At 40.9% G+C, this 26,219-nt stretch overlaps 1 protein-coding gene across 3 annotated transcripts in view; it reads left to right on the top strand.

The window, feature by feature from the left end:
• Window positions 1-26,219, top strand: part of MYO3B (myosin IIIB) — a 462,595-nt gene that overhangs the window by 170,003 nt on the left and 266,373 nt on the right. The window contains exons 9-17 of one of the 3 annotated variants that reach the window (XM_073218709.1): window positions 6,887-7,042; window positions 13,557-13,730; window positions 16,226-16,322; window positions 17,269-17,385; window positions 17,991-18,095; window positions 20,518-20,601; window positions 21,414-21,616; window positions 25,654-25,752; window positions 26,100-26,214. In XM_073218709.1, coding sequence (XP_073074810.1) covers window positions 6,887-7,042; window positions 13,557-13,730; window positions 16,226-16,322; window positions 17,269-17,385; window positions 17,991-18,095; window positions 20,518-20,601; window positions 21,414-21,616; window positions 25,654-25,752; window positions 26,100-26,214 — 1,150 coding nt within the window. Of the gene's footprint in view, window positions 1-6,886; window positions 7,043-13,556; window positions 13,731-16,225; window positions 16,323-17,268; window positions 17,386-17,990; window positions 18,096-20,517; window positions 20,602-21,413; window positions 21,617-25,653; window positions 25,753-26,099; window positions 26,215-26,219 lie in introns of those variants that run through there. The other 2 variants (XM_073218710.1, XM_073218713.1) reach the window with 2 other exon arrangements.

Below are 26,219 nucleotides of genomic sequence, written 5' to 3'. Positions count from 1 at the left end.
GTCTTAATCCTATGGCACAAAAATTGGAATCTTTCTTAGCCACAGCATGTCCAGCAGGGGGCATGCTCATCCCCAGTCTTCTGCAACTGCCCTTTGGTCCTTGAAAGCACAGATTAAACAGAAGGAAGTGCCAAGAATGGTAATAACCCATCCACCCACCCGACCCCTGCCATCGCCCATTCCAATGGCTTCTCCTTGGGCAGCCTTAGGGAACCCTGTGCCCCATCTGGAACTTGTTCCTTGGTTCTGCTTGGCCCTCCTCACGTCACCTACTTGCTTGGCATTTTCACTTCTTCCTCCTCCCAGACTAATCCTGCCCCACTGCCATGGTGCAGTCTCCTTCCCTCGGCCCCTCCCAGCTATGGCCCCCAGGTTGTCCCCAAGACAAGCAGTGCTTGAGGGATCTACAATTTTTGTTACCCTGTCACCTTCCCTAAAAACATGATGAGTTAGTCTGGGCTTTTAAATGATTTACTATTGATTGTGGGATCAGAGACAGAGGGCAATGTGAAGAGCTACTTGTGTTCACAAGTGTCCCACAGGCTGCAACCAGGCCCTTACAGGGCCACCCGCTGCAGCTCTCTGCTTTAGGGGCCCTCCAGTCCCACGCATTTCTCTCTGGCTGCCATGGCACACACTCCTTAACTTGATGTAGATTCTGTCCTATATGCTCTTAGATTTTGTCTTTTGGCTTCAAACTACCCTGTACCTTTTCTAGGGCCACTTTCTTCACCTTCCTTGAGTCTGTCTGGTTGAGAAAAGTTGGTTCTTCCCTGTCCTCAGCCTCAGGCTCCAGGAAGTGCAGTGTTCTTCCCTGTCCATTTCCTACTGAATCTCCCTGAGCTCATGCTGGACTTCTGGGGCTGTCGGCTTTGTCTAAAGGTTGGTCTGGTTTCCTGGCCCTTCCAACCTGGTACCTGGATTCCCAGGCAGCACAGCAGCTGCCCTGTTGTTCCACAGCCCTGCAGTCTCTTTCTGACTTAGCCACACAGAATCTGTGCCCATTACCCACTTCCAAAGGAGACTGAGCTTCCTGTTCTAAAACCCTCCATTTTTCTCAGGACTTTTTTCCTTTCAGTGAATGCTGACTGTTTCCCTCTGACTGATAACCACAGACCCGTCTCACTGAGTAAGGCATTTCTAGTTCTTACTTATCTTTTTCAAGTTAGGACCACCCTTTCCCACCCCAGGTGTGAAGTTAGCATGCAACTTCAGCTCTTGACCGTGAGACTTTAAAACACCACCACATGCAATATTTGTCAACTTCATGAAAACCAAAATGCAGTTAAAATGCAAACAGAGAGGTGATGTTTCACTAAAATAACATAATGCAATATCAGGTTTCTTAGCCTGCCTTCTTTGGAGGCATTAGTTATTTTGGGAAAATGCCTGTGTTGGTCATAATCCTGTCTTCCAGAATGGAAATTTCCTTCCAAGACAGATCACTATGGACACTGATATTTAATCTACAATTAGTGCATCCCAGGGAGGAGTTTCTCCTCTTGGCACCGAGGCCTCTTTGTCACTCCAGCTTCTGTCCCATGATAGGGCTCACAGGGCTGCATGATGCATCTTGGGGCAGGGAAATGTTTGCTCAGAGCAAGGAAGTTTAGATATTCTATACCAACACAAATACTTTATGATCTAAGGAGCATGCCCACAAGAAGCAGCAGAGAATATAAGTGACAATGTGTAACAAGGAGTGAGAAGAAGTGTAAGTTCCAAGGTTTGATCTGGTTTTGCCCCAGTGTGTGAAGTAAGATTGCTCACACTCCTGCTTTTCTCACCCAGTTCACCAGTATGTTTAGTTTTTTTACTTTTCAGCTACTCTTTATCAAGTGTGTTTCCTCCCTGGTAAACATCTGTCCATGAGTCTTGATAAATAGCTTTGCCTTGCAAGCATCTGATTTTTGGGCCATGAAATGGCAGTTTACAACAAGGCAGCTATGTCTCAACAGCACTTTTTCTGGCTGTAGAAAGAGCACAGGTGCCGCCAGCTTCAGAGCCCAGCACAGAAGCCCCACCTTGTTTCTTGCTAAGAAATGTCTCCTTTTCCCCCATTTCTGGCAGGAACCAGGCTGGGAGATCTTAGTAAATGGCTTTAACAACCTGTGTTTAATGTGGTGACACTAATGAATTCTGGGAATTAATCTTCAGTCAAGAGAGCATGATGGAAAGTATTAGAATTTCAAATTAGGTAATGGATTGATTTCCTTCAAGGCTGAAATTTGCTTCCTTTTTCTTCTGGTGGACTTTTCTGCAATATTCAAACAGCCCATCATAAATGTATAAATCTAGCAGAAATCCAGGTAATACATCATGGTAGTTTTGTTTTATTTTCTTGCTTTGTTTTGTTTTTAGCGCAGAAATAACCACACCTAAATCCAGACTTTAAAACATGATTCTAAAACATCTGCGAGTGAAAGAATTACTTAATGACTTTGAAAAAAAGCAGTATCCCTAAATCTAGTCCTTGTTCAATTTATTTTTTCCAGAGTAAAAGACTCTGGGAAGAACTAAGCTTGCGGAATGTACTCCCTGAGTCTGAGACACCATCTCTGCAAAAACAACAGCATATAGGTGCCTCAGATGTGCTGGCAGCCATTAGGAGCTCCCTGCCTCCCCTCGCGGGCCGAGATGAGGGCTCTGCTAGCCATTCCCAAAGCCTGGTACTGGTTCCTTGCAGCAGAGCTTCAGAAGATGTCATTTGCAGGCTCCTGGTTCCCCTGACACAGCAGAGGGTCTGTGGGCAAGTAAATTTGGAAACATGGATTTAAACAAAATCAAGTTGTTGCCTTACCCACATACTTCTAAGAACACTTAATATGCTCATATACATTATAAAAGTCCAGAATTAGTTGGTTTGGAAAATCACCAATGTTTCCCAAACTGTTTTGACGCGTATACTAGTTTCACTTTCCAGTGGACTGTCTTGCATGTCTAGTCTTTCACCCGATCCACCTCACACTGGCTGGCCCCTGTTTCCCACACAGAGAGTAACATTTTCGGCATTCTCTTGTCAAAACTGCTCAGTCCCCAGCTGGGGGAAAATACTTTGCATCTGAAATTTGCAATTCCTGGTTTAATAAGCAATCCTGAAATAAATAGGCATATTATACCTTCCTTAGTAGTATCCCTAAATCTAGTCCTTGTTCAATTTATGTTTCCTTAGTTCTCCATGTTTATTCTCCAAATCAGTTTAGAGGGTTCCATCATGCTTTTAAAAAGTACATGGAGGCTGTCAAGAGTTTAGTTAATTCTAACTTAATCCACAGAATTCCTGAGTGGAAGGAGAATTACATGGAAATGATAAACTGACAAGCTTAAACACTATGAGTTTGGGGCACCAGGTTGCAAGTGTTAAACAATAAAGAATATGCCCTGGTCAAAGCTGGTAAAGGGCCTGAAGAATCAATCGTTCTATCTAAGGCGGCTTGAATAGTGGAGGCCAGTGCTCTGGCGACTCCATCTCCTGGCTGCACAGCCTGCCTGGCCTCGCCTGCTGGAGCGCCGATCCAGTCTCCCGACCTTGAGATGCCTTGGACTTCTTCTCTAGCAATCCATTTCAATTTAGTTCCCAGGCTTCCCCTCAAACAGAGCTCACCTGTCACCTGCCCCACTAAGCTTCCCTGCCAGGAGCTCCCCAACCCCCGCCCTACCTGGGATTGTTCTGCAGGTGCAGGGGTGCCGTTTTTGAATGATACATTGCAAGTAGGAAGGTTCCTCCTGTGGGAGCCAGGGGACCGGCCTTGTCACTATCAGGACTTGGCTTTAACTTTCTCACCTCATAGAAGAGGGATTAGAACAGAAAATCTTAGTTCCTTATCTCAACTCTATGCTTTTGTGTGACTATTTCTGATTCTAAATATATAAGCAAACACTGGCTTTTGCTGTTTCCTATTTCTCTTGTCTTTCGATCTTTCCAATCAGATTTTATATCCTTGAGGAAAAGGATCATAAGTTTTTTATGAATTAATTTATTTTGGCCAATTCTGGCTGTGTAATAAATGTTTGTGGAACAAATGAAATATGATACCAATTACCTGGTATTTAGAAATACAAGACTTTCAGCCATATCTGCTTCTAAGGTAGAACTTTGCTTTATTTATCAGTAAAATAATAATTTCATTTCAGTCTGGGTTTTTGCCTCCCGTGAGAAAAAAGTATGCAGGAGCATTTGAGAATAAGGCTGTGCCCTTCAGGTCTTCATGCCCTTCTAAAAATCCTCCAGCGCAACTGAGTAGGTCACAACTCTGCTTAGCATTCTTCCCATATGCACTCATTTTCAGTTTTACTGATCTGATGATCTGACATTTAGCCCATGTGGGTCTCACTGAGAGAACTAACCAATATTCTTAATGGTTGCTTCCAGAGAGCAGAATGCCTACCATTGTTCTATCTTGGATCTTCAAGAGACAGCGGATTCACTCATCAGTTTCTTCTTTATCTGATTATCTTACCCATTATTGAGTCCCCACTTCATTATTGAGTCTCCATTTCTTCCACTCCCTCTGTAATCTACATTAAGATCTTCTCCAAAATACCAAATAATCCTGCAACCTTGTGGGCAGCCTTGCTCTGCCACTAGGCACTCAAATCATGAAACAGGATGCAGCACCTTTAATCTCACCCCCCGGGTCCAGTAGAAACGTGTTTCATAAGGCTGGGGTCTGGGCTGCAGGGTCCCTCCAGCCCCATCCAAGGAGCTGTAAGCACTGAAGTACCAGAACGGTCTTACTTTCAGGGCTCCCCTGGAACGCCTTCCAAGGCACCCATCCTCAGGCGCAAGGTAGAGGCGGCTCCAGCCCACTCCCCACTGACATGCTCTAAATTCTCTGTTAGTTTCCAGGCCTCCCACCTTCAGTTTTGGCCATGAGTTCAGTCACTTGAAATGCCGGTACCAGTCAGGGGGCGGCTGGGGGCTGCCCTAGCGGGCTTGCTCTTTCTTCCTTCTTCAGGGAGCAGTTAGTGGCAGTCAGAGGGCATTTCAACAGAAAATTTTTAAAAAGGGAGGGAACCCCACAGATATGACCTGACCTGCCTCTGGGCAGATCACTGTGCCGCCGAACTGTAGGGCCCAGCAATCCCGCGGCTCTCATCCTGCCCATGTGCTCTGAAGCTCCAGGGGAGCATGTGGAGCCACACCACCTCCACCTGCAGGAGGAACTCTCAGAGGACACACACTGTTCTCACTTTAGGAATTTTCATACACCATCTCTCAAGCCAGGAGAACAGAGGCATACATGAACGGTCAGTATGTGTTACTGACTTGTGTAACTACCAAGAGGTTCCTTTTTTCCCCAGATGCTTAGGGAAGCATTAGCATTTATTTTCCCTTTGTGGTCACATGTACATACACAGACAAATATACATGGAATCCAGTGAAGATTGCTGGATTAAAGACATGAACATAGTATTTTTAAGCATGTGCACTGATTTTTTTATTTTTGTTTGGAAAAAAATAGATTATACAAAATGCCCCAGAACCTCTAAAAGTCAGATGATTGGTTCATTCCCGTGGCAAGGCAGAGGTGGTATTTACAGTCGTTGCAAGCAGCAGAATGGAGATAAGCTCCATTCCTTTGGCTCTCCTTGCTGAAAGCTCCAGTTCAGACAGATCAGAAGTCCCTTGAATCAATTCTACAATGACTGACTAGGAAGGTTACTGATTATCTTTGCAAGACTAGAAGGTTAGGGATGTGAACGTGGTTTGAAGTGTAAACTGCAAAGGTTAAAGCCTTTTTGTAAATCCAACAGTTGAGGATTGTTTTAGGAACTATGCTTAAATGTTTTGAAAAGATGCTCTAAGTGAGGCTGAACATTTTTACCATTTGTCAGTGCATTTCATTATTTAAAATATGTTGTGTTTTAAATGTTGCTAGTGTGTCATTACTGGGAAAACTGGAAACATTTATTGCACGGAGTGGGCAGCGTGACATCCAGTATTTATCTTAAGCCTCCAATGCGAGCTAAAGACTGATAGCTTAAAAGGGCGGATGTTGAAATTTCTTCCTCCTGTGGAGGACAGCTACTCAGAAGGAAATGCTATGGTAATTGGAGGGGTATTTATCTGATTCCATTTCACTAGAAATTTCTTTGTGTCAAAATAATCTTTAATAATACAGAGCATACAGCAAGATGTACCAAAATCATTGTTTCTTTGAAAAGGGCATTGAATCTGAAACAGGAAGTAGTTACACTGGTACAGCTTTAACCAATTAAACACAGAGGAGTTTAAAATGCAGCCAGATTTTTACCATTTTGAATGGACTTTTTGTTCCCTGTTTGCATAATTCCATTCCAATTCATCTGAATTATATTGTAGTCATTTCCTGTTCTGAGTTTTTTTGCTTCAGAAGACATTAGAAATCAAGGTGTTATGAAGGTTTCTGTATGATTAATTTCTTTCCTCACAAACTCCTAAAATGCATTTTTCCCCACCACCAAATAATGGATCTTTATATTATACATTTCAGATATCATTTCATTTAAGTGATAGTATGTAATTTAACATGCTTTTAAAAAATGAAGTATATAGACTAATCAACTTTATTCCATTTTAAACAATTTTCTCTAATGAAAATTCAGAAAATTCAGTCTGGTCAGTCTGTTTTTTCAGTGTTTTGAGTACTTCAAATTAAATTGATGACAAAAATGGATTGTGCTTTCAGTATGTACCTAAAACAAACTCAGATTTCTGATGTTTCAATTAATTCAACTAGTGGATAATTATTTTTTCTATGTTTTGCCACAGATGAATAAAGAAAGAACTGTATAAGGTTAATGAACAGGTTTTATAAATGAGTTTTTTCACCTTTTCTCTTCCTTAATCATAGAGGAACCGAATGTCAAAGATTGTGCATTGTTTGTTGATTTTTGTAAATAGGTGTCTTATTAAGGATTTTGAAAGGCGGCCTTCAGTCACACATCTCCTCCGCCATCCATTTATTAAAGGAGTCCATGGGAACGCTTTGTTTCTGCAAAAACAGCTGGCTGAGGTTCTTCAAGACCAGAAGCGTCTAAACCCTGCTGTTAAAACCAGGTATGGAGCTCAGCACCATCCTGCTGCTTCTCTCATTATTTATAAAAATGGCATGTCATGTATTTTGATTTGCCCAGCATTTATTACTGGTAATTATCACATCTCTGCATTTTTGAGATTTCATTTACATAATGTTACATGCTTCCTGCTCTGTGGATGTGATCAGGAGAGCTTCAGAAACAAGCTGTGGGTTTCGCCCTTGTGGCTCATTTCCTGTAACCGTGGATGAGGTCTCACTCTGCCCTTGTGTTCTAGTTAAAAGCCAACTCATATATATTTATATTTAATATAAATGTGAATTTTTTTAAACAAATGCAGATAACTCTATGAAAACAGCCATGACTGATATTCTGTGAGATTTTTACTTGGCTGTTATGGACTAATGAGTAAAAATGTAGGCTTAAAGTGATTTTGGAAAGATTACAAGTTAAACACTGGAGACTTTCTCTTATGTGCTCTGAGATCATTTTCTTTAGTGAAAAATTCCTTAGAGGCAATTTTGTATTTTTAATTGTTTTTTTCCCCTCAGATAATGTCTATGCTATCTAACGAACTGTGACTTTTCCCTTCCCTGTTTTAAAGGGTAGATTTTTAAAAATAAATGTTTATTTTCAGAGGCAGTTGCTTAAAACAGTATTCCATGGTGGTCTCTAAGAAATAGATCTTTGGTGTCTGTCCAGAGGGTGGCAGAATTTTCCCTTTAAAAAAAATGTAAATACAAATAGACCTGCTTCCTCAGCTCAGCAATTATTTGGCTTTATAAAACTGGCCATGAGGCAGATAAGCTCTAATCCATTATTATTAAAAGAACGTTTGAAGGACTAGGGGTGAAGAAAATAAAATATCACAAGTCACAAGTTCTGGAAATATTCCTGTATTCTGCAGAAAGCTGTTTACAAATCAAAAAACATCAGAACTCCTGGGGCTGGAGACCAGTTTCAAGGAGACTGTATCTTAACACCTCCCCAACCCCCAACCAGGTTCCCTTTCGGATAATAAAACATACTTTTTCCTACTCTCTTCCCTTTACCACTGCCATTTCTGTGGGGTGGAAAATTAGAGAAATTCTTGTGACTTTGGTGTCTTTTCGAAGCAATAGAATTTGTGTTTAAGTCCCAGGGAACTGAAAGCCCTTTTCTTCCCTGCTTTTGTGTCTGTACATCAGCCACTGCCCACAAGTCACCTATCTGCACACACACCCACACACAGCACCACCACCAAAAAGGAAGATGAACTTAAATTAAATTAAATTAAATTAAATTAAATTTACCTCCCGCCCCCAACCAGGAAAACCAAACCCAGCATTCAAATGCTCTGTCAGATTGGCACGTCCTTGTCTCTCTGTGCTGAAGTCTGCTGCAGAACATGTTCTGAGACAGTTTGCAAAGTTATACAGCTTTTCACATTTGCCTGACTTTGCCTGTCTAGATGTATATGCTCTTTTTAAAGACTTTTCTCCTTTTACCATAGAAAATCAGACTCCAGTCTCTCACCCACTTTCTGTGATTTCTCTTTATCTTTGTTAAAGTCCTTTGATGTGAAAAGCCTCATATGGTTGCAAAGACTTCTTACAGAGTCTTTGTAATCTGCAGTTTTAACCAGGAGTTTGTTTTTCTTTGAACAGTCATTTTAAAAAATTACAACCTCACAAACAGGTATCAAAACTTTAAACAGCCACGTCCTCAGGAGGTAGAAAGATTAATTCTAAAGGAAACACAATGTATGTAATTGACACTTAATTTGTCACCAATCCCCCACTACTAAATAGGCAACTGGCAAGGAGTTTGTTATATAGGTGTTTTTGAGCCCACCTGAAAAAACTCTCCAAAAATCATTTGATGTGGGTAATTCAATATATTTAAAGTTGTGAGTTTCCAGGGTAAGGTGGAAAAAACAAAAATTGAGATGATGACATAGACAAGTGACACAAATACCCAACTTATCACTTTTCTGCCCAAATTTGGTCACACAGCAGACAGTACAATGGTTAAGTAGTGGTTAAAACTGACTCTGTCAGGTTTGAATCCCAGCTCAGCCACTTATATTAAATTTTTCTATTCCAAAGTGTCTTCATCTACAAAATGTGGATTATTTTCAGGGTTAAGTGAGTCAATGCCTAAAAAAATATTTCAAATAGTGCTTGATAGAGTTAACCCTCCATCAAGGGTTAACTCTATCCCTCAATCAATGCTACCATAGTAGAAGTAGTACACATGGTCTATTTAATTCAGAGTCCTTCATTAAAAAATAAATAACTACTTTTTGGCCTTAATCTGTGCAAATTCATCTCTATTTACTTACTATTATGAAAAAGAAACAATATTGAGGTACTGAATGTTAAAAATGTCAATTGTTATCTCATTTAAAATCTAACATTCATTTCTTAATTAAAGAGACATTTATGTGTGTGTACGTGTCAGGCCCTATGCTGCACAGAGGGACTCCAAAGGCAGATCAGACACAGTTCCTGATAGAGAGCAAATAGCCCCTTGGGTGAGACAGATGGGAACAGAGGAGGATGAAAAACTCCTGGGCCAGAGGGGTGCCTGGGGAGAGAAGGCCCTGGGGCTGGTGGGGAGATGACCCTTGACCTGTCCTGAGGAACAAATAGAAGAGAGTCAGGGAAGGGGGTTCTTCTAGGTGGAAGGAAAAGATGAGCAATGAGCACAGGGCAAAGGACCAAAGCTAGAGAGCTTAGGGAACCTGGCAAACAGTTAATTGGCATTGCTGGGTCTGGGCATGGGAGAGGTGGAGGGAGACAAAGGCAGGCAGGGGCAGGTCCTGATGGGCTGACAAGCATGGGCTTGTGTTTAGGCACTCGGGAGCCACAGAAGGGCGTCAAGCAGGGATGTGCTCCAGAAAGGTCATTCTGATTGCAGTGTGGACAATGGAATGGAGCTGGGCAAGGCTGGAGCCAGGAGGGACACATGAGCAGATTGTGGCAATTGCGAATAAGAGAAGTTGATAAAATAATGGTATTGTCAGGACCTAGTGGTAGATTGGATGAGAGAGATTGGGGAAAGAGGGAAGTGCTTCAGGGTCTACCCAAATTGGGCTACCTTCCTGCCCTGGTTCAGACTGTAATCAAACAGAAATTGTAGGACACTAGGAGACAGAGACCAGTAAAAAGCCCTGTCTTCCTCCTTATATCCTATCTGAAAGGCCAAGTACTTCAGGTATCACACAAAGCTTCAGCTTTCTGCCCAACGTAGTGTCCACTGGTGGTCCAAACAGTCCTGGGCTTCCCAGCTGGAAAGACTTGTTTAGTTTTGAGAGCTCATGCAGAGAAGACATGAGACCTACAGCCTACAGGGAGAACTAACTGTTCCTGCAAAGGCTGGGAATACTTCATCCACCTTAGGACCTCCCCCAGGAGAGAAAGAAGCTGGTAGCTTGAAGGCGCTGCAGGGAAGAAGGCAGGTTCTTTAAAGGTGGGGAAAACTTGGAGTGATGAAGGGAAGGATCTCATATAGAGGGAGACATGGAAAATGATGAGAAAGAAGGTAATAGAGGAAGCAAAGAGAGTGGAAACAAGGGCCTATGAGGAAGGTTGACCTTAGAAAGAACATCTACATTGGGAAAGACACAGAAAGGTTAGATGAATAAGTCCGGAAAATTTGAGGGATGTGGTTGGGTTGGGGGGAGAGTGTGCAGAGGAGGTGCCATGAGGAAATTCACATTGAATGCCTTTATTTTTCCAAAAACTAAGCAAGCTTGTGTCAGAGTTGGGAGTGGGATATGGACTCAGGAAGGTATTAAATCTTTGAAATTGCCGCTATGAGAAATATGATAAAGGGTTCATTAAAGATGGACATATGCTTGCACAATAGCACAGAAAACCCAGGTGGAACTTAACTGACTAGTATTCTATTGTAGTGAAATTAATTAATGCTTAAGATAATGCACGCAGAGCATGCAGAAGAAGCAGCTGGCTGCAGACTGGATTGGATAGACACGATGGGTGGGCAAGGGGCGACAGAATTAAGGTAAGGAGGAGAGTGTCCTTGGCATACTTTTGGAGTATGGAAGAAAGTGAAGCCAGAAGTGGTTCACTGAGGTTGAGGCTGGGTCTGGGTGGGGGAACTGGCAGTCACAATGAAGACAAAGAGCGGATTCAGTTAGAGGATGGTGAGAAAAGGGATTGTGAGCTGGGATCTTGGGAACTTCTGAGAGATAATTGGGAACTAGTGATGGCTGAACTTCTAGATAAATTAAGTGGAGTAGAAATAGATGTTTCTAAAGAGTCGACAAGTTGAGGAACCCTAAGATCAGAATGTGAGAAGAATTAATGAAGTGATTGGTGGGGGATGGAAAAACCAAAGACTGATATCAAGGAAGGGAATAGAGAGAAAGGGAAGTGGGGGTCAGGTGCTGGTAAAGAGAACACACAAGGACAGTGCGAGATTGTTAAAAGGGAGAGATTGGTTAGGGAGAACTATGTCTGGGAAAAGGCAGAGGGGGCAGGGAGGAGATGCCCATTTCCCCTGCCCTCTCTCCATGAGTGGATGGAAGCTGAGCTAGGGCGACAGTGGCAGGGAAGTGCTCCATTTCCATTACGTTCAGGAGGTAAATGTGTACTCGAGACCCCTTCCAGTGCTAATCTTGGAGGGAGGGAAGGGGTCTGACCCTGAGTGTGGAGGAGTGGAAGTAGAGGCGGCCTTCACAATGGTCCTGACTGTCTAAAAGACCATTAGGCCTCTCTGAGTGCAGAGTTTAACCTCACTTGCACATCCCCTGTAATTATTAAGGTAAAACATTTCGTTTTCTTCTGATCCTCGAGTTATGGTTCAGAAGGCCTCCTTCTCACACTTTGTTCTTCATCATAGTTGAGGGTGAGGAAAAGAATGCATCCTGCCACAGCTATGTGAAGCTCCTGCAGCCCTGTTTCAATCTGCCTACATGGGTATCTCTGCTGCCATAGGCATGGTTTCCAGACACGAAGAGGCTGAGGAACCAAGGAGTCACTTTTGGACAAAATATACATTTGTAAATACCATTCACAGGGCCAGTAATTCAAACAAGGAAGTCTATGGGCCTGGTAATGAAGTATGAAAAAGCACTCACATGAAAATGGTTTTAACAATAATGTGCAGTCATAGAGATTAAACTATAGTGAAAGCAGCAGCACTTTAGGAATTTATTCCATGAGAAGAATTTCCCAGTGTCTGAATGAGTTTGGGTAGTTCCTTTCCATTCATGAGCTTAACCTAAGACATTCCAAAATACCTCCCCATTCTCTGCTTCATCTGTGCCCACTGCTGTGTCAGAGGGACTTCCGGCCTCTGGCTCTGCCTCACCCACTCTTCGGATACAGGCCTTACTCTCCACCTGTTTCCTTGGACTTGGCATTTCAGACTTGCTCTTGCTCCTACCTGTAGTTCTGAGTTGAAGGGGGTTTCGGCTCCAGGCAAGTTCACTCTGGATTCGGTGAGACTGAAAAATGACAATGGAATGTTGGGGGGTAAGAAGGAGCTTATACCAAGCTTTGTTCCCACGGTGGCAGGTCAAGCACTACAATCTCATCTGCTTCTGGGGCAGTCTGCAAGTACCAAGTCTGACTCAGGTGCTGCCTCCTCCAGGCCCTGCTCTCACCTCCAGCCTCTGCTCTCCTCTGCCCTAGTGCCAGGCAGAGCTCTTTTTATAGCAACACAAGCAAATAATGACTTATCGCCAATGGGTATGCAAGCATGTGCCTGCAGAGTAGGCTAAGTATGACATCATTGCACATACACAGTGGACAGTAGATTAGGATCAGGTAAGGATCCTGGCTGTGGAACTTCCATTTTCCCTGCACCACCTTACATGAGCCAGGGATGCAGACACCATATCCCCCTTTTCCTGATCCCTGAAGAACTAAGGTGACAACTATTTACCAAGCCCCCACCCACCAACCACCACACACCCCAAACTCTAAAAACAAGTCCAAGCCAAAGCTTTGACTTTCTTCTTCTCTAAGCTTTAACCCCCAAAACTCCATTTATATGGGAAGCCAGGCTTGGCAGCCAATATACTTAAAGCCTCATAAAAACAAACAGGGAACTAGCAAAAAGCAATATGTACTTTGTTGGAATTTGAAAATGTCTTCTGAGTCATTAAAGCTATAATACTTTAACATGTACTCTTGATTTACAGAATGCCTTTTGTTATTTATCCATATATTTATCTATCTCTCCACTCCTCTGAGCTTTGGAATATTCAATGCATTTACCTTTTAGTTGAAAATCTGTAATTTTCACATTAAATAAGGAATTCTTCAGCAAAAATTGTTAGTAGATGCTATTCTCAAGTAAAGCACTAGGTGGAGCATGTGAATTTAAAGGAAATTTTAGTTCGCAGTTACTAGTGACAATGAATCATTTAACTCAGGGAAACTAAAAAATTTAAACCAAATTTATTTTGACTAATCTCAGTGAAAATAGACAAATATAAGCAACATAACACTCTTTATAAATATATGTAAAGTCTAGGATAATTAAAAAAAACAAAGTTAGAATAATTTTTTTCTCTTTGGTAGGCCCTCCACCCCCATGGCCAAAGCAGAAAGGAAGAAGAACCCTAGTTGGGGAACGCAGAGACAGGGCCAGCAAATATTTTTTCCACTGGTTGAGAAAATGAAGTGCTCTTTCTCAGAGTGGAAATACTTGTATGAACATCACCTTCTAGAATGCCAGCTTCAATTCTGGGGAAAGTAAGTCTAAGGAATTTGATCACCTGTAAGCATGGGGAGAGGTCATACAATGCCTGTAACAGCAGATAAAACCTCTTAAAATCATTTGTTGTTTACAAAATATTTTAGAGGGAAATTTTTTTATGAGAATTAAGCTGGGATTTGCAGAGAGCACCTCCATGATTCCTGGAGGTTAAATCTGTGTGAGAGAGAGATACATGGGCATAAAATAGTCTGCTGCAGAGCTCAAAAAAATTTCAATCCTGGTGGTATTGTATTGTACATGTTCATTCTGGAAGTCACAACTTTCTACTAGAGTTTATTTGTCATATTGCAAGTAAGGTTTTATCAGTGCTCCCATTTTTGGTTGGTAGTAAAAATGTCATCCAACATGACGCTTGACACATTTAAATACAGTTAAAGCTCCTTTATGTCCAGGTCAGGAATTACTGGAGGAAAAAAAATATCCCTGGGGAACTTGCACTGATTCAGGAGTATTTTGAATTCTGGTATTCCCAATCTGCTTGTTTCCATTTACTTCTCAGAGTCCCATGCGTTTTGGCCAGGGAGACAGAGTGAAGTAGAGAGAGCTTACTACATCTTGACTGGAACTAAATCAGTGGATGATTTTTTTTTTTAATTTCTGACTTTGTCAAAAGATGTGTAAATTAACTCTAATTTAGCCTATTTCATACATTGCAAGATAGGGATTTAAGAAGCAGACAAACGAACTGATATGTTAGAACCAGATGAGTAAACTCTTTGTTTAATAATTTTTAAAATCCTTAGGTTATAAATTTGATTTGATTAAGCAAAATTAAGTTTTATCTATTTTGGACCTTTATTTGAATTAGCAGCAAAAATGGTTCTAGCATACCATGCTTCAAATGCACCTTCTTCAAATCTATCAGCGATATGGAGATTGGGAAGTAAAATTTAGTACATAGGCAGAGAAAAAAAGCCAGTATGTTCTTTGCCCATTTCCATTGTATTATAAACTCGAGACTCAACATGCAGAGCTGTTAAATTTGCCCCTTCATTTTTACCAACTTTTGTGAAATGTGTGTAGCAAAGGTTAGCATGCATATCAGGATGTCATTACTCCAACATGGTAATTACAGCAAAACATTCAGTAAATCCAACTTTTGGGACCTGACAAGGTAAAGCTGTAACCTTTAAAGCTGTAGTGATGATGAGCATAACAGGTGAAAGGGAAGAACCGTGCAGTATTTCTTCTTTGATTCTGAATTTACAATACATGGAAAGGCATTTTACATGTGATTTCATCTAGTTAATGGTATTTTGAGTAATGTGTGAAGTTGTACACATTGTTGATTCCAGATTTTGGCAAGGTTGTAAATGTACTTGGTACATTTTTTCAACTCCTTTGCATTTTTATATCCATGACTACATTGCTTTCAAGGCTCCCTGTGAGATAGACAGACTGGTCATGAGTGATTCTAACTATGAATGAAGAAGACTGAGATACTGGATATTAATGATTTGCTGAGTGGCCCACACCACATTACTCCCAACCCTGAAATTAGGATCCAGAGCTCTTAACTTCTAGGCTAATGCTTTCCTCTTGAACCACACTGAGTAGTGATGTTTATGAAGGAAATGTGGGAAGGCCGACTCTGACCTTGAGTTAATTTTATGCCCTTAAAAAACTATATTTTGGTATACCAAAGAGGATTGGAATAGATTGCCAGCCAAGTTTTTTAAATGACTATGGAGAAATATACCCCAAGAGAAAAATCTCACATATAGGATACATATAAAGATCTTAAGTGCTGCTTTGTTTCTGGGAGCAAAAAACTGGAATCAGCTAAATGCTGATCAACATAGGACTGGGGTAAATAAATTGGTACATTTTCCTATGATGTAATATTTTCTAATGATGAAAGTAATATGTATGTATATATAAATATGTACACATATACTTTAAATATAATGTTGAGTGCAAAATGTAGAATGAAACCTACAGTATGACATCATTTTTATAATTAACATAAAGATGTATATTATTCAATGCATGATCAGTGTTTACTGGTTCATTGATATTAGCTATATTGTTCTCTGAAATTTTCTATAGCTTAAAAATTTCCCAAAAAGTCGGGGGGTGGTGCTGGTGGAGAGCATGAGGGGACCTCAAGAGAACTGCCCCAGTGAAAACTAAATGCCTGGCACTGAGCAGAAAAAATGTGAGGAGATGTTTATTTCTGGAAGTGCTGCAGTTGGCATTCAAGAAAAATGAGTATAAGTCTTAGATGGGCCCATTTGACAGTGCTCCTTGCTGTGATGGCTGGGAGGCTTCAACCTGGCACTCAGCTTACTCATAGCAGTGGCCCTACAGCAGCAGGGGGAGAGCCCCACAGCTTGGGGGCTGGACTGGACCTGCTTTTCCTGTCTGTCTCTGAAGTGTTTGAACATGTCATGTCATAAGACTATGAATGAGCCATTTTCATTTTCTACTTGATCATCTTAATGCTAATAGTCTCCGGATAAATTTCTAGGTATGAAAGAATGCAAACCAGAAGAACCTATCATGTGCAAGATGCTGAAAAATACTGCCTTGAGGATGATTTGGTCAATCTAGAGGTTTTGGATGAGGTACTAAATATTTAGTAAACAGTTCTCACCGATGACATTTGCTTCATGTGAATTATCTGAACTTTCACTCGTACACCATATTTTCCTAAGGTCACTTGAAAACTTCATTACTTGTATAGCCTTTGGGTGAAGCTCAGGAAACTTTCAGTTGCTGTGACTATGACCCTGTGCTTTGTTCATTTATAGTCCCCAAAATGTCCTAAATGATGACAAGAAAAGGATTTAGATTTTTCTAATAAAGCCCTTCATATTGTAAGCTTGGATGATCTATATTATATCAGTGGAAATTCTGTTTTAAAAAAATGCAATTTAACCCCTAAATTAAGATGTTTGTTCTTCACAGAGAGGTGCTTCATTTAGGGAAATAGTGAAGTTAATACAGCTTTAATTCTAAATTTGAAAACTGTGATGATCCCCATTTAAAATATGCATGTTTCATAGAGCTGTTAATTGCACTGGACCCATTTCTGCTGATTCTAACTCTGGGGACCCATAACTGCAATCCATGAGTCACTAAACTGTAATATAAAAGTGTTCGATTTTCTATGCCCACTACATACATTTTAAATGCATTGTTTTGGGAAATGAAGTTACTATTTTGTTTGTACTTTAGCAATAGGAACAGCCTATTAAATCAAATTTTAAGTAAAACATTTTGATTGGATGAAACAAGTTTTTTTATAATAAAAAATAAAACCTGTGTTGGATATTTCAGTGTCTCTTAACAAATGATAAGTGGGTCTGTTTCTTACAGCATATACCTGTTTTTTTCTTCTTTCAAGGCAATTATTTGCATTTAGGATCATTAGGGTTTGTATTATTTACATCACCTGCTTTCATCTTTTAGAGAAAAATATTCTTGCAAGAATAAATGTGTTGTTACTCTTAGAACTCTCCCTTAATTGGAAATCATGTTTACTTTCAATACCATTTGCCCTCTCCTTAGGATACAATTGTTCATCACTTGCAGAAGCGTTATGTGGACTTGCTGATTTACACATATGTTGGAGACATCTTAATTGCCTTAAACCCTTTCCAGAATCTAAGTATATACTCTCCACAGGTAAGGGATGCCTTAAGAGCATGTTGCTCCTTAATAGGAAATGAGAAATCACAAGGGAAAATGAAAAGAAAGAAAAAGTGAGAATAAAATTATGCCACCCTCAGGGTGTGTACCCTGAGCTGCAGATAATTAACACAGATGAAATGATCACATTTGGGGAGTAACTTTAAATCAAGATGTAACAGCAGTTACTAACATTCATTTTAGTGCTTGCTGCATGCCAGGCACTGGGTCACCTCCCCTTTTTCTCCCAACCCTGTGAGACAGGCACTATTACTGAACCTACTTGGCAGACAAGGACACTTACTGAAGTTAACTCCCTTGCACAAGTTAACTTCAAGAGAACTGCCCAAGTGAAAACTAGATGCCTGGCACTGAGCAGAAAAAATGTGAGGAGATGTTTATTTCTCATTCCAGTAAGCAAAGAACTGGAATTTGAACTCAGGTGTTTAGACTCCAGGGTCTGGGGCCACACAGCCCTTCTGATGACACAGTATCCCTAATACGTGACAGAGCCTTAGTTTCATGGGCTACAGGCAAGGACGCCTTAGAAGGTCTGGCGGAGCTTTAAAAGTTCCTTTTAATTTTAATTATTTTCTCTTCAGTTTTCCAGACTTTATCATGGGGTGAAACGTGCCTCAAACCCCCCCCACATATTTGCATCAGCAGATGCTGCTTACCAATGCATGGTTACCTTCAGCAAAGACCAGGTGAGAACTTACCTTCCTGTCTCACCATGTCACAGAGCAGGATGTGTCTGTCTTCCTATGCACCTTTTCAGTCTTCCTGAAGGCTTTCCCTTCTGATTGCTAGTGCTGCACCAAGGAAATAGGAAATACAATAGTAGCTCAGTGGAACAAGAACAGAGATAGAAACAGAGTAGCAGGAAAATGTGAAAACCCTTTTCAGAAACATGAAACATTCACATTAAGAGCACTTATTTTCCCCAATAAAATGTACTAAGAGTATTTCTAATATGAATATGAGAACATAGAGCCAACACAAACCTGATTACATGGAAATGATTGTAACAAAAACAGGATGTAGGATGATATAAATGAAGTACCATCCTATTAAGTTCTCAGAATTTTTATGGCCCAGTCCTTTTTTAATGATATACTGTCATGTTGAAATATGAAATACACAGGTTGACAGTGATCAGCCACCACACCGTTTAAGCTGCTGAAAAATTGTGATGGATTGGGTAAAGGTGGAACAAATCTTAAACTCAATGCTAGTTAAACATAAAGCTCACCCACACATTTTAACTTAGTGTTTTTACTCACAGTGGTGACATCCATCCTTTGACCCTTCCTTTATCTTTCAATATGTATATTTTCTTTTGTCTCTTTATTCTGTTTGAAATAGAAATAATCTAATTTGATGAGAATATTTTCTGGTATATCTGTACAATGGAGCACAAGCTGCTTATGAAAGAATTATTATGTGAAAATTCCTGAGACCCACAAAGTCCTAGCTTTGGGGTTGTTGAGGAACAGGGGAAATTTTAACAGTGCAAGTTACAATATAGAATACATGTATGTGCTACAGGTCAGAAATTTGGCTTGTCCAAATTTTACCTTTCCCAGAGATTTGTTAAATGTCTATACATTCCATAGAGAGGAAGTAAATGGACAGAGATAAATGTGTTTCTCAAGTTATAAAGATGCCACACTGTGGTATCTTTTTTTCTGACAGCACTACTGATATCAAATGTTGTATCTTTTCCAACACCAACCAGTTCTCCACTTCTCTGACAGCAACTCGATGTACAACACTTCAGTTCCATTCAATTTTGACACTACCTATTTGGAATTAGCACACACCCCACAGGTTCAGACTCAGTCCCATAGTCTACCCCTACTTCAGACACCAGCTGCAAATGGTGTGTCTACATTTTTGCCCACCTTACAGATTCCTACAACCCCACTTAGGTTTGATAACTCACTAGAACAACTCACAGAACTCAGGAAAACACCTCACTTACATTTAGAATAAATAATACAACTCAGGAACAACCAAATGCAAGAGTCGCATAGGGCAAGAAACGGGTGGGGGTGGTGCACAGTGTCCATGCCTTCTCGGGACATACCCTGTCCTTGTACCTCAACATGCTCACACCAGAAGCTCTCTGAATCTCGTTGTTCAAGAGTTTTTATGATTCAATCAGTCTCTAGCCCCTCTCTCCTTCCTAGAAGTTGGGATGGTGGGGCTAAAAGTTCCCACCCTCTACTCATGTGGTTGGTCTTTCTGCTGAGGAGCCTCCATCGTCCTCTACCTGAAACCATCAGGCAGCAGTTAGTTAGGTTTGGTTGAAAGGCACTTGCTTGTGAGTAACAAAAGATGCTCCTATCACTCCCAACATTCAGGAAACTCCAAGGCTTTTAGGAGCTCCATGACGGGAAACAGAGACAAAGACCAAAAATGTGTTTTATTATATTGAACCCACTAATCTCCTTTATACACAAAGAGCTCCTAGAAAGGAATGATAAAAAGATCAATAGTACAAAATAATTAGGTAAAGGTATGTACTGGTCACAAAAAAAAAAATATGAATGACCTTAAACATACAAAAAGATAACTAAACTCCACTCAGAATAAAAGAAATGCAAATTAAAACTACACTGAGATACTACATTTTGCCTATCAGATGAGCAAAAATTCAACATAACCTATTAATAAGGTTGTAGGAGAACAGGTATTTTCATACATTGGTATAGTCCTTAGGAAAGCAGTTTGGCAGTACATATCAAATTTGCAAATGTATTTACTTTTTGGTCCAACAATCCATTTACAAGAATTTATTCTACAGATGAGCCTGCATATAAATATAATGACCAGTGTATAGGATTATTCATTGCAGTATTGTTTGTAATAACATAAGGAAAAAACTCAAATATCCATCAATATGGGACTGGTTAAATAGACTCTGGTATATCTGTGCAATGGAGCACAAGCAGCTGTGAAAAGGTCAGAGAAACTCTTAGGTTATGAAATGGACAGATTCTTAAGATACAGTGTTTAGTGAAAACTTAAGGTGTACAGTGGTTGATGTAATATGAAATCATGGCTTAACATGCAGGTTGTTCACTGTGCTATGAGTTCTTCACTGTCCCCCATTTTCTGTGTCAGTGCATTGTCATCAGTGGAGAGAGCGGCTCTGGGAAGACAGAAAGCACCCACCTGATTGTTCAGCATTTGACTTTCTTGGGAAAGGTATGACCACCCAGTTTACGTATTGTGACTCGAAGTCCCTGCAGAGTGACTGCATATGCTAGAAATGATGGACTAGTGGTTTTTACTAGGGGTCTCCTAAAAACTTACTGTCTTTATTGTGCTTATCTCCTGATAGTTAAGCCTCTTGAGGAGTCAGCAGGCCATCCTTCTTTCACATAGTGAGGAAAATAATGCCAGCATGAATTTACTAGATTATCAGCAAATAATGTTTCATGTTTTTGAACTAATAGAAACATTTAGCCATTAAGTAGTGAAAGTGGTTAAACACTAAGAACATGATCAGGGAGAGTCAGTAAGGTAATTAAAGGACTGGAAAATAGAAATGTCTGAGCAAAAGTTGAGGGAAACAGAAATTTCCAGCTTGGTGAAATGGACATTGGAGGAATGATTTTACAATTGGTCTAGCAGTTACTTACCCTCCAAGTTACTGCAGTAACACTAAGAAAAAAACAATAATTTTTAGTGATGAGATTTATTGAATACTATAATGAATGATTGAAAAATGTTAGAGAATCTCTCTAGTTAAAAATTCTTTCTAAACTGCTTAGGCATTTATTTGTCAAGGATTTTAAGTAAATTGTGGCCGTGACCTAATCTAGCTTCATCTGATGCCTATGCACCTGGCCTGTTGCTTATCTGAGAAAACAATGCTGGAAGTAGATGTTAATTTCCCCAAATGGAGCTCTTCCTAAAAGAATAATATGAATTTTGTGGGTAGGGCAGGATGCCTGGCAACTTTGCTAGAGTAATGTTTCTGGAAGCTCCTCTTGATTGTTGTCTGTTTGGTACAGGCCAATAATCAGACCTTGAGGGAGAAAATTCTGCAAGTCAACTCCCTGGTGGAAGCCTTTGGAAACGCATGCACTGCCATCAATGACAACTCCAGCCGTTTTGGAAAATACCTGGAAATGATGTTTACACCAACTGGAGCTGTGATGGGAGCAAGAATCTCTGAATATCTTCTTGAAAAATCCAGAGTCATAAAACAGGCAGTGTAGGTGCACTACTTCATCACTGTTTGCTCTGCAGTATAGACCAAGAGGCTCTGGAAATTTTCATGGCTCCATTCTCACCCTTTTTCTTAGCAATCTGTGCCCCACCCTCTGCCTTCCCAGGAGCAAGGAATTATTTAAGCAAAGGATGTGTGGAAGTTTCCAACCTAAAAATGTTTGCAGGAAGATCACATAGGGCTGGGATGGGAGTACTCTGGGACCAGTGTGTCTATTTCTTCTGAGTTGGTTTTATCAGGTAGAATTTAGTAACATTGCAAATACTTGTAAAAACCATTAAGTCTCTTAAATTGAATCTGTTTACAGAGGAAAAGCACTAAAGATATTCCACATGCTGATTTTTTCCCCCTAGATTAAAAGATTAGTGCTTACTCATGGGCTTGCTGTGAAGACTAATGAGTTCATTTATATAAAATTACTTTTAAAATTACCTGGTATGGCACATGTTATCAGAGGACTAGCTATACTATTATTATTATTACTGTTGCAGAGAAAAATTCATCAGGAGCATGACTCCATTCATGCACTGTTCAGTAGTTATCTATCAGAGGTTTACTGTATGCTAGTGTCACACTCCCTGCCTGCTGGAGCTGCAAGAGTAAACAAAATAAACAAAATACACAAGGTTCCAGCCTTCAAGGGGCCTGGAGTGGATGGGAGGTGGGGAGGCCCAAGGGGAGGGTCACCAGCATTAAACTAATGAATAAAATTAAGTACAGAACCACCGTGGTAAGTCCAGGAAGCAAAGCATGGTGCTATGAAGGTAAAACAGGAGAAGGAAGACCACATGTCCTTGTCCAAGGGGGGCACTCCCTGTGTGGGAGACAGCTACTGTAGGGCCTGAGGGTCATTAAGAGTTAGCCAATGAGGTGGGGACAGGAATGGGATGGGAGAGGGGAGAAAAGGTGAGACAGACCCGATTATTCAGGGCTTTTCCAAAGCTGAGAATTCTGAGCCTTGTTCTAAAGGCAGCAAGAAGCCCTTGAATGTTTTCAAGCAGGGGAGTTACGAACCCAACCTGCATTTTGAAGTGATCTCTCTGGCTTCAGTGGGGTGAACAGACTGGAGAACAGGCAGGAAAGATCGTGTTGAGACCATTCGGAAGCTGTTGTTGAATCCATGTGAGAGAGAATGTTGGCCTGGACTAAGGTAGTGGAGACGGAGGTGAAGAGTTGATGGATCTGAGAGATACTGTGCAAGAAGAATCCAGGCCCTGTTCAGGTTAAGAACCTGAGCATCTCCTGCTATCAGATGCTTGCAGTTTCCCCACAGTATAGGGCTAGTATGAAAAATAAAACAAATTTAAAAAAAAAGAGTGGAGTCATATTAGTTTCCCTGTGGCTTCTTGATTAATTTTAATGAGGTTTCTTGCTTCTTTCTCCCAAAATTAGGATGATTTTAAAGTTTAGGAACCTACCTTTGACAGAATGGAAAATACAGCTTTCTGGTTTCAAATGTAAAGTGGTCTTTTACAAAAATAATGTGAGGAGGGTTCTAATTGCAGTTATGTCACTTGATATAAATATCCTTATGTCTTAGTTTCCCCACATGCAAAAAGGGCATAATAACGTTAGTCTCATGGGGCTATTATGAGAATTGAATGAGATGATATGTAATTCCACCAAATGTAGAAGTTGAACATAATAGGTACCTAATATACCATAACATTATTATTATTAAATTTATTCAAAATATTAACACTGATGAGGTAAAATAGACTGAAAACATTGGACGAGAAGAATGTGGGGTCTGTGCAAGTCCTGTTCATCTAACCTTTCTAACCTCAGTCTGTCTCTCCCCAGACACATAGTAGGATTCCCATTTTTGATGCCCTGTGGCTGGATGTGCCCATATGACCAGTTCTGGCAAATGAACATTTAATGGCTAATCCTTCAGAGTCTCTGGCAAAGTGCAAGATGGTGGACACTCCATCATCCTGGCCCTTTTGTGCCTTTGATGAGCATAAACACCCCGGCCCCTTGCTGGCCTTCAATGGACATGTACTCAGAACAGTAAGGAACACTTCATTGAGTTAAGCCACTAAGATCTTGGGATGTTCATTATTGCAACAAAACCTAGCCAAACTTGGTAGTTACAGGGATGAAAATCAAACTGGATTTATGCTAGGATAGATGTTAGTAGGCAAAGCTTGGAAGAATTGAGAACCAGAGGTGTTGGCAAAAAAACTACAGGAAGGTAAGACCAAAATGGGTCAGCCAAAGCCTGCACAAGTGACGTTCATTCCAGGCATACTTATTCATAAAGCCCTGCAAGGGCTGCCCTATCTCAGTGAATGGTGCTACCAGCACCAGACACTCAAATCAGAAACCTCAGAGGCGGGCTCCAGCTCCCTTTCCCTCCCCACCCTCATTCATTTCTCTCAGTTGTTCTTCCAAAATGGGCCGTGAAGCTTACTCTTTTCCATCATCACAGCCATTACCCTATCCAGGCCACTTGCTCTCCCCACTGGCCGTCTGATTGGTCTCCCTGCATTCATCTGGGCTTCTTACGATTCGATCTTCACCCTGTGGCTGCAGTGCACTTTTCTTAACACACATCTACTCATGTTCTACACTTACAGTGCACCCTGGCTCCAGTTTAAAACACAGAACACCAGTTGCTTAATCAACAAAATCCTCTTTACGGCCTAACAGGGCCTTGTGTGGGCTGGCCCCGGCTGCCCGCCCACCGCCTTCTCGCTAGCATCATGCTCAGGGCCTCTGCTGCCTTTCTTTGGGATGTCTTCCCCTTCCCATGCTGCAGTGTTTGGCTTAAGGGTTATTTCCTCAGAGTACTTCCCCTGACTTGACACAACTAACTTTCATCCCCTGGCATTATTCTTCATCTCAGCCCCTTGTTTGTTTCTTTCAAAACCCTCATCCCACATCTCCTTGCTGCTCCTTTAAGCCCCTCACTAGGAGAGAAGTTCCAGAGGGCATGACTCCTCTTAGCCCTGTATCCCTGAACCTGGTGCAGTGCCTGCCATGACTGGCATTTGATGACATTATCAGTTGAGGGAACAAATGAGCGAGAAATGGCAAGGAGCGGCAGGACGAGAATACAGGGCATGACAAAGCTGCACCAAGAGAGCCTCAACAGGATGAGTAGAACTAGGATACCCAGAAGAAGCTGAAGAGAAGAGTAGGGCCAATGTCACAGACAGGGGCAAGGAGTAGAAAGAAGATAAGATTTCTTTACACAGAGCTAAGTTGGCCAAAGTGAGGATTTGCCAAAATCTGCTGAAGGACCCATTTTTTTAAAAATCCTCACTCTACTGTGAACCCCTACCTTCATAAAATATAATGAATTTATTAGAAAAATTATCATACTCTTGGATGTGATGACAGTGTCATTTGCTGTAAAATTTCTAGATCTGTACTTTTCCTGTTCTTTATCTCACCATAAATTGACAGGAGTGTGTGTCCCCCACTGAGAGTAGCACCTCTCTGAAAGAATCCTGGCTGGGGGGCCCCAAAAGAGGGTGGAGAGCAGGAGACCAGGGGGACTGATGCATGCCATTTTCAATTATATTTCAAAGAATACAAATTTGAAATTGTGGCGACCTTAGTTGTAGGAACAATTCCACTCCCTAACTTGCTTTACAACTCGCAAGCAGCTTCCTGTCTGCGGCTCCAGTAAAATAGGTAGATTGGCTGATCTCTTTAAGCTGGATATCATGTAGTACAGGTGCAGAGTCATCTGGGCTGCAATAGAAAGATCTCTTTAAACATGTGTAACCTGAGCTGTTACCTGTAAGTGTTCTATTCTCTAAAATCTCCTTTTGTGTAAAATACCTCTTTACACATAGTAAATATGTGCTTAATAATGTGACATTGTGACAAGTACTACACTAATCCTATCACAGTTACTATTTTGTAATTGGGTTATAGCATATTTAATTGCCTGAAAATGCAGGGTTACTAGAGAATAATATTTTGCACAGAAAGGAATGGTATAAATCACTTGGAGTGGGGAAATCCAGAATATGTTATCAGTAATATCCCCTCCTCCTTTTTTTCAGGGGAGAGAAAAATTTTCACATATTTTACTATATTTATGCTGGTCTTTATCACCAAAAGAAACTTCCTGAGTTCAGACTTCCTGAGAAAAAGCCTCCTAGGTAAGTGTCAGGTGTTTTAGTGTTCTATTTTATTTAATGAATGCACAACTACCAATTGACAAAACTTGGAAATAAATGGTGCTGTTTTCCCAACCGGATGCTGACCAGTCTCTTTATCTGCAAAATTCAGGATGAGAGGGTAGGAACTACATCTCACCATTTGCATTTTCTAGAAAGCTTAAAAACTCACCTACAGCCATTTTACTCAGCCATATGCACCATTATTCCACTGCAGGATTTGACTATAAGGGAAATGCTTTGGTGAAAAAGGAGCCCAATGATGCCATGGTATTTGGGGTGCCATTTGCCAAGTCAGTGCTCATTCTCTTTGGTCATACTCCATTTAGGTACATAGCTGATGAGACTGGAAGAGTGATGTATGATGTAACTTCCAAGGAGTCTTACAGAAGACAATTTGAAGCAATTCAGCATTGCTTCAGGATTATAGGTTTCACTGAGAAGGTAAG

The sequence above is a fragment of the Manis javanica genome, chromosome 12 (genome assembly GCF_040802235.1).
Source record: "Manis javanica isolate MJ-LG chromosome 12, MJ_LKY, whole genome shotgun sequence".
Lineage (NCBI taxonomy): Eukaryota > Metazoa > Chordata > Mammalia > Pholidota > Manidae > Manis > Manis javanica.
Note: the sequence above shows the minus strand (reverse complement) of the source record. Positions and strands in the feature narration are given on the sequence as shown.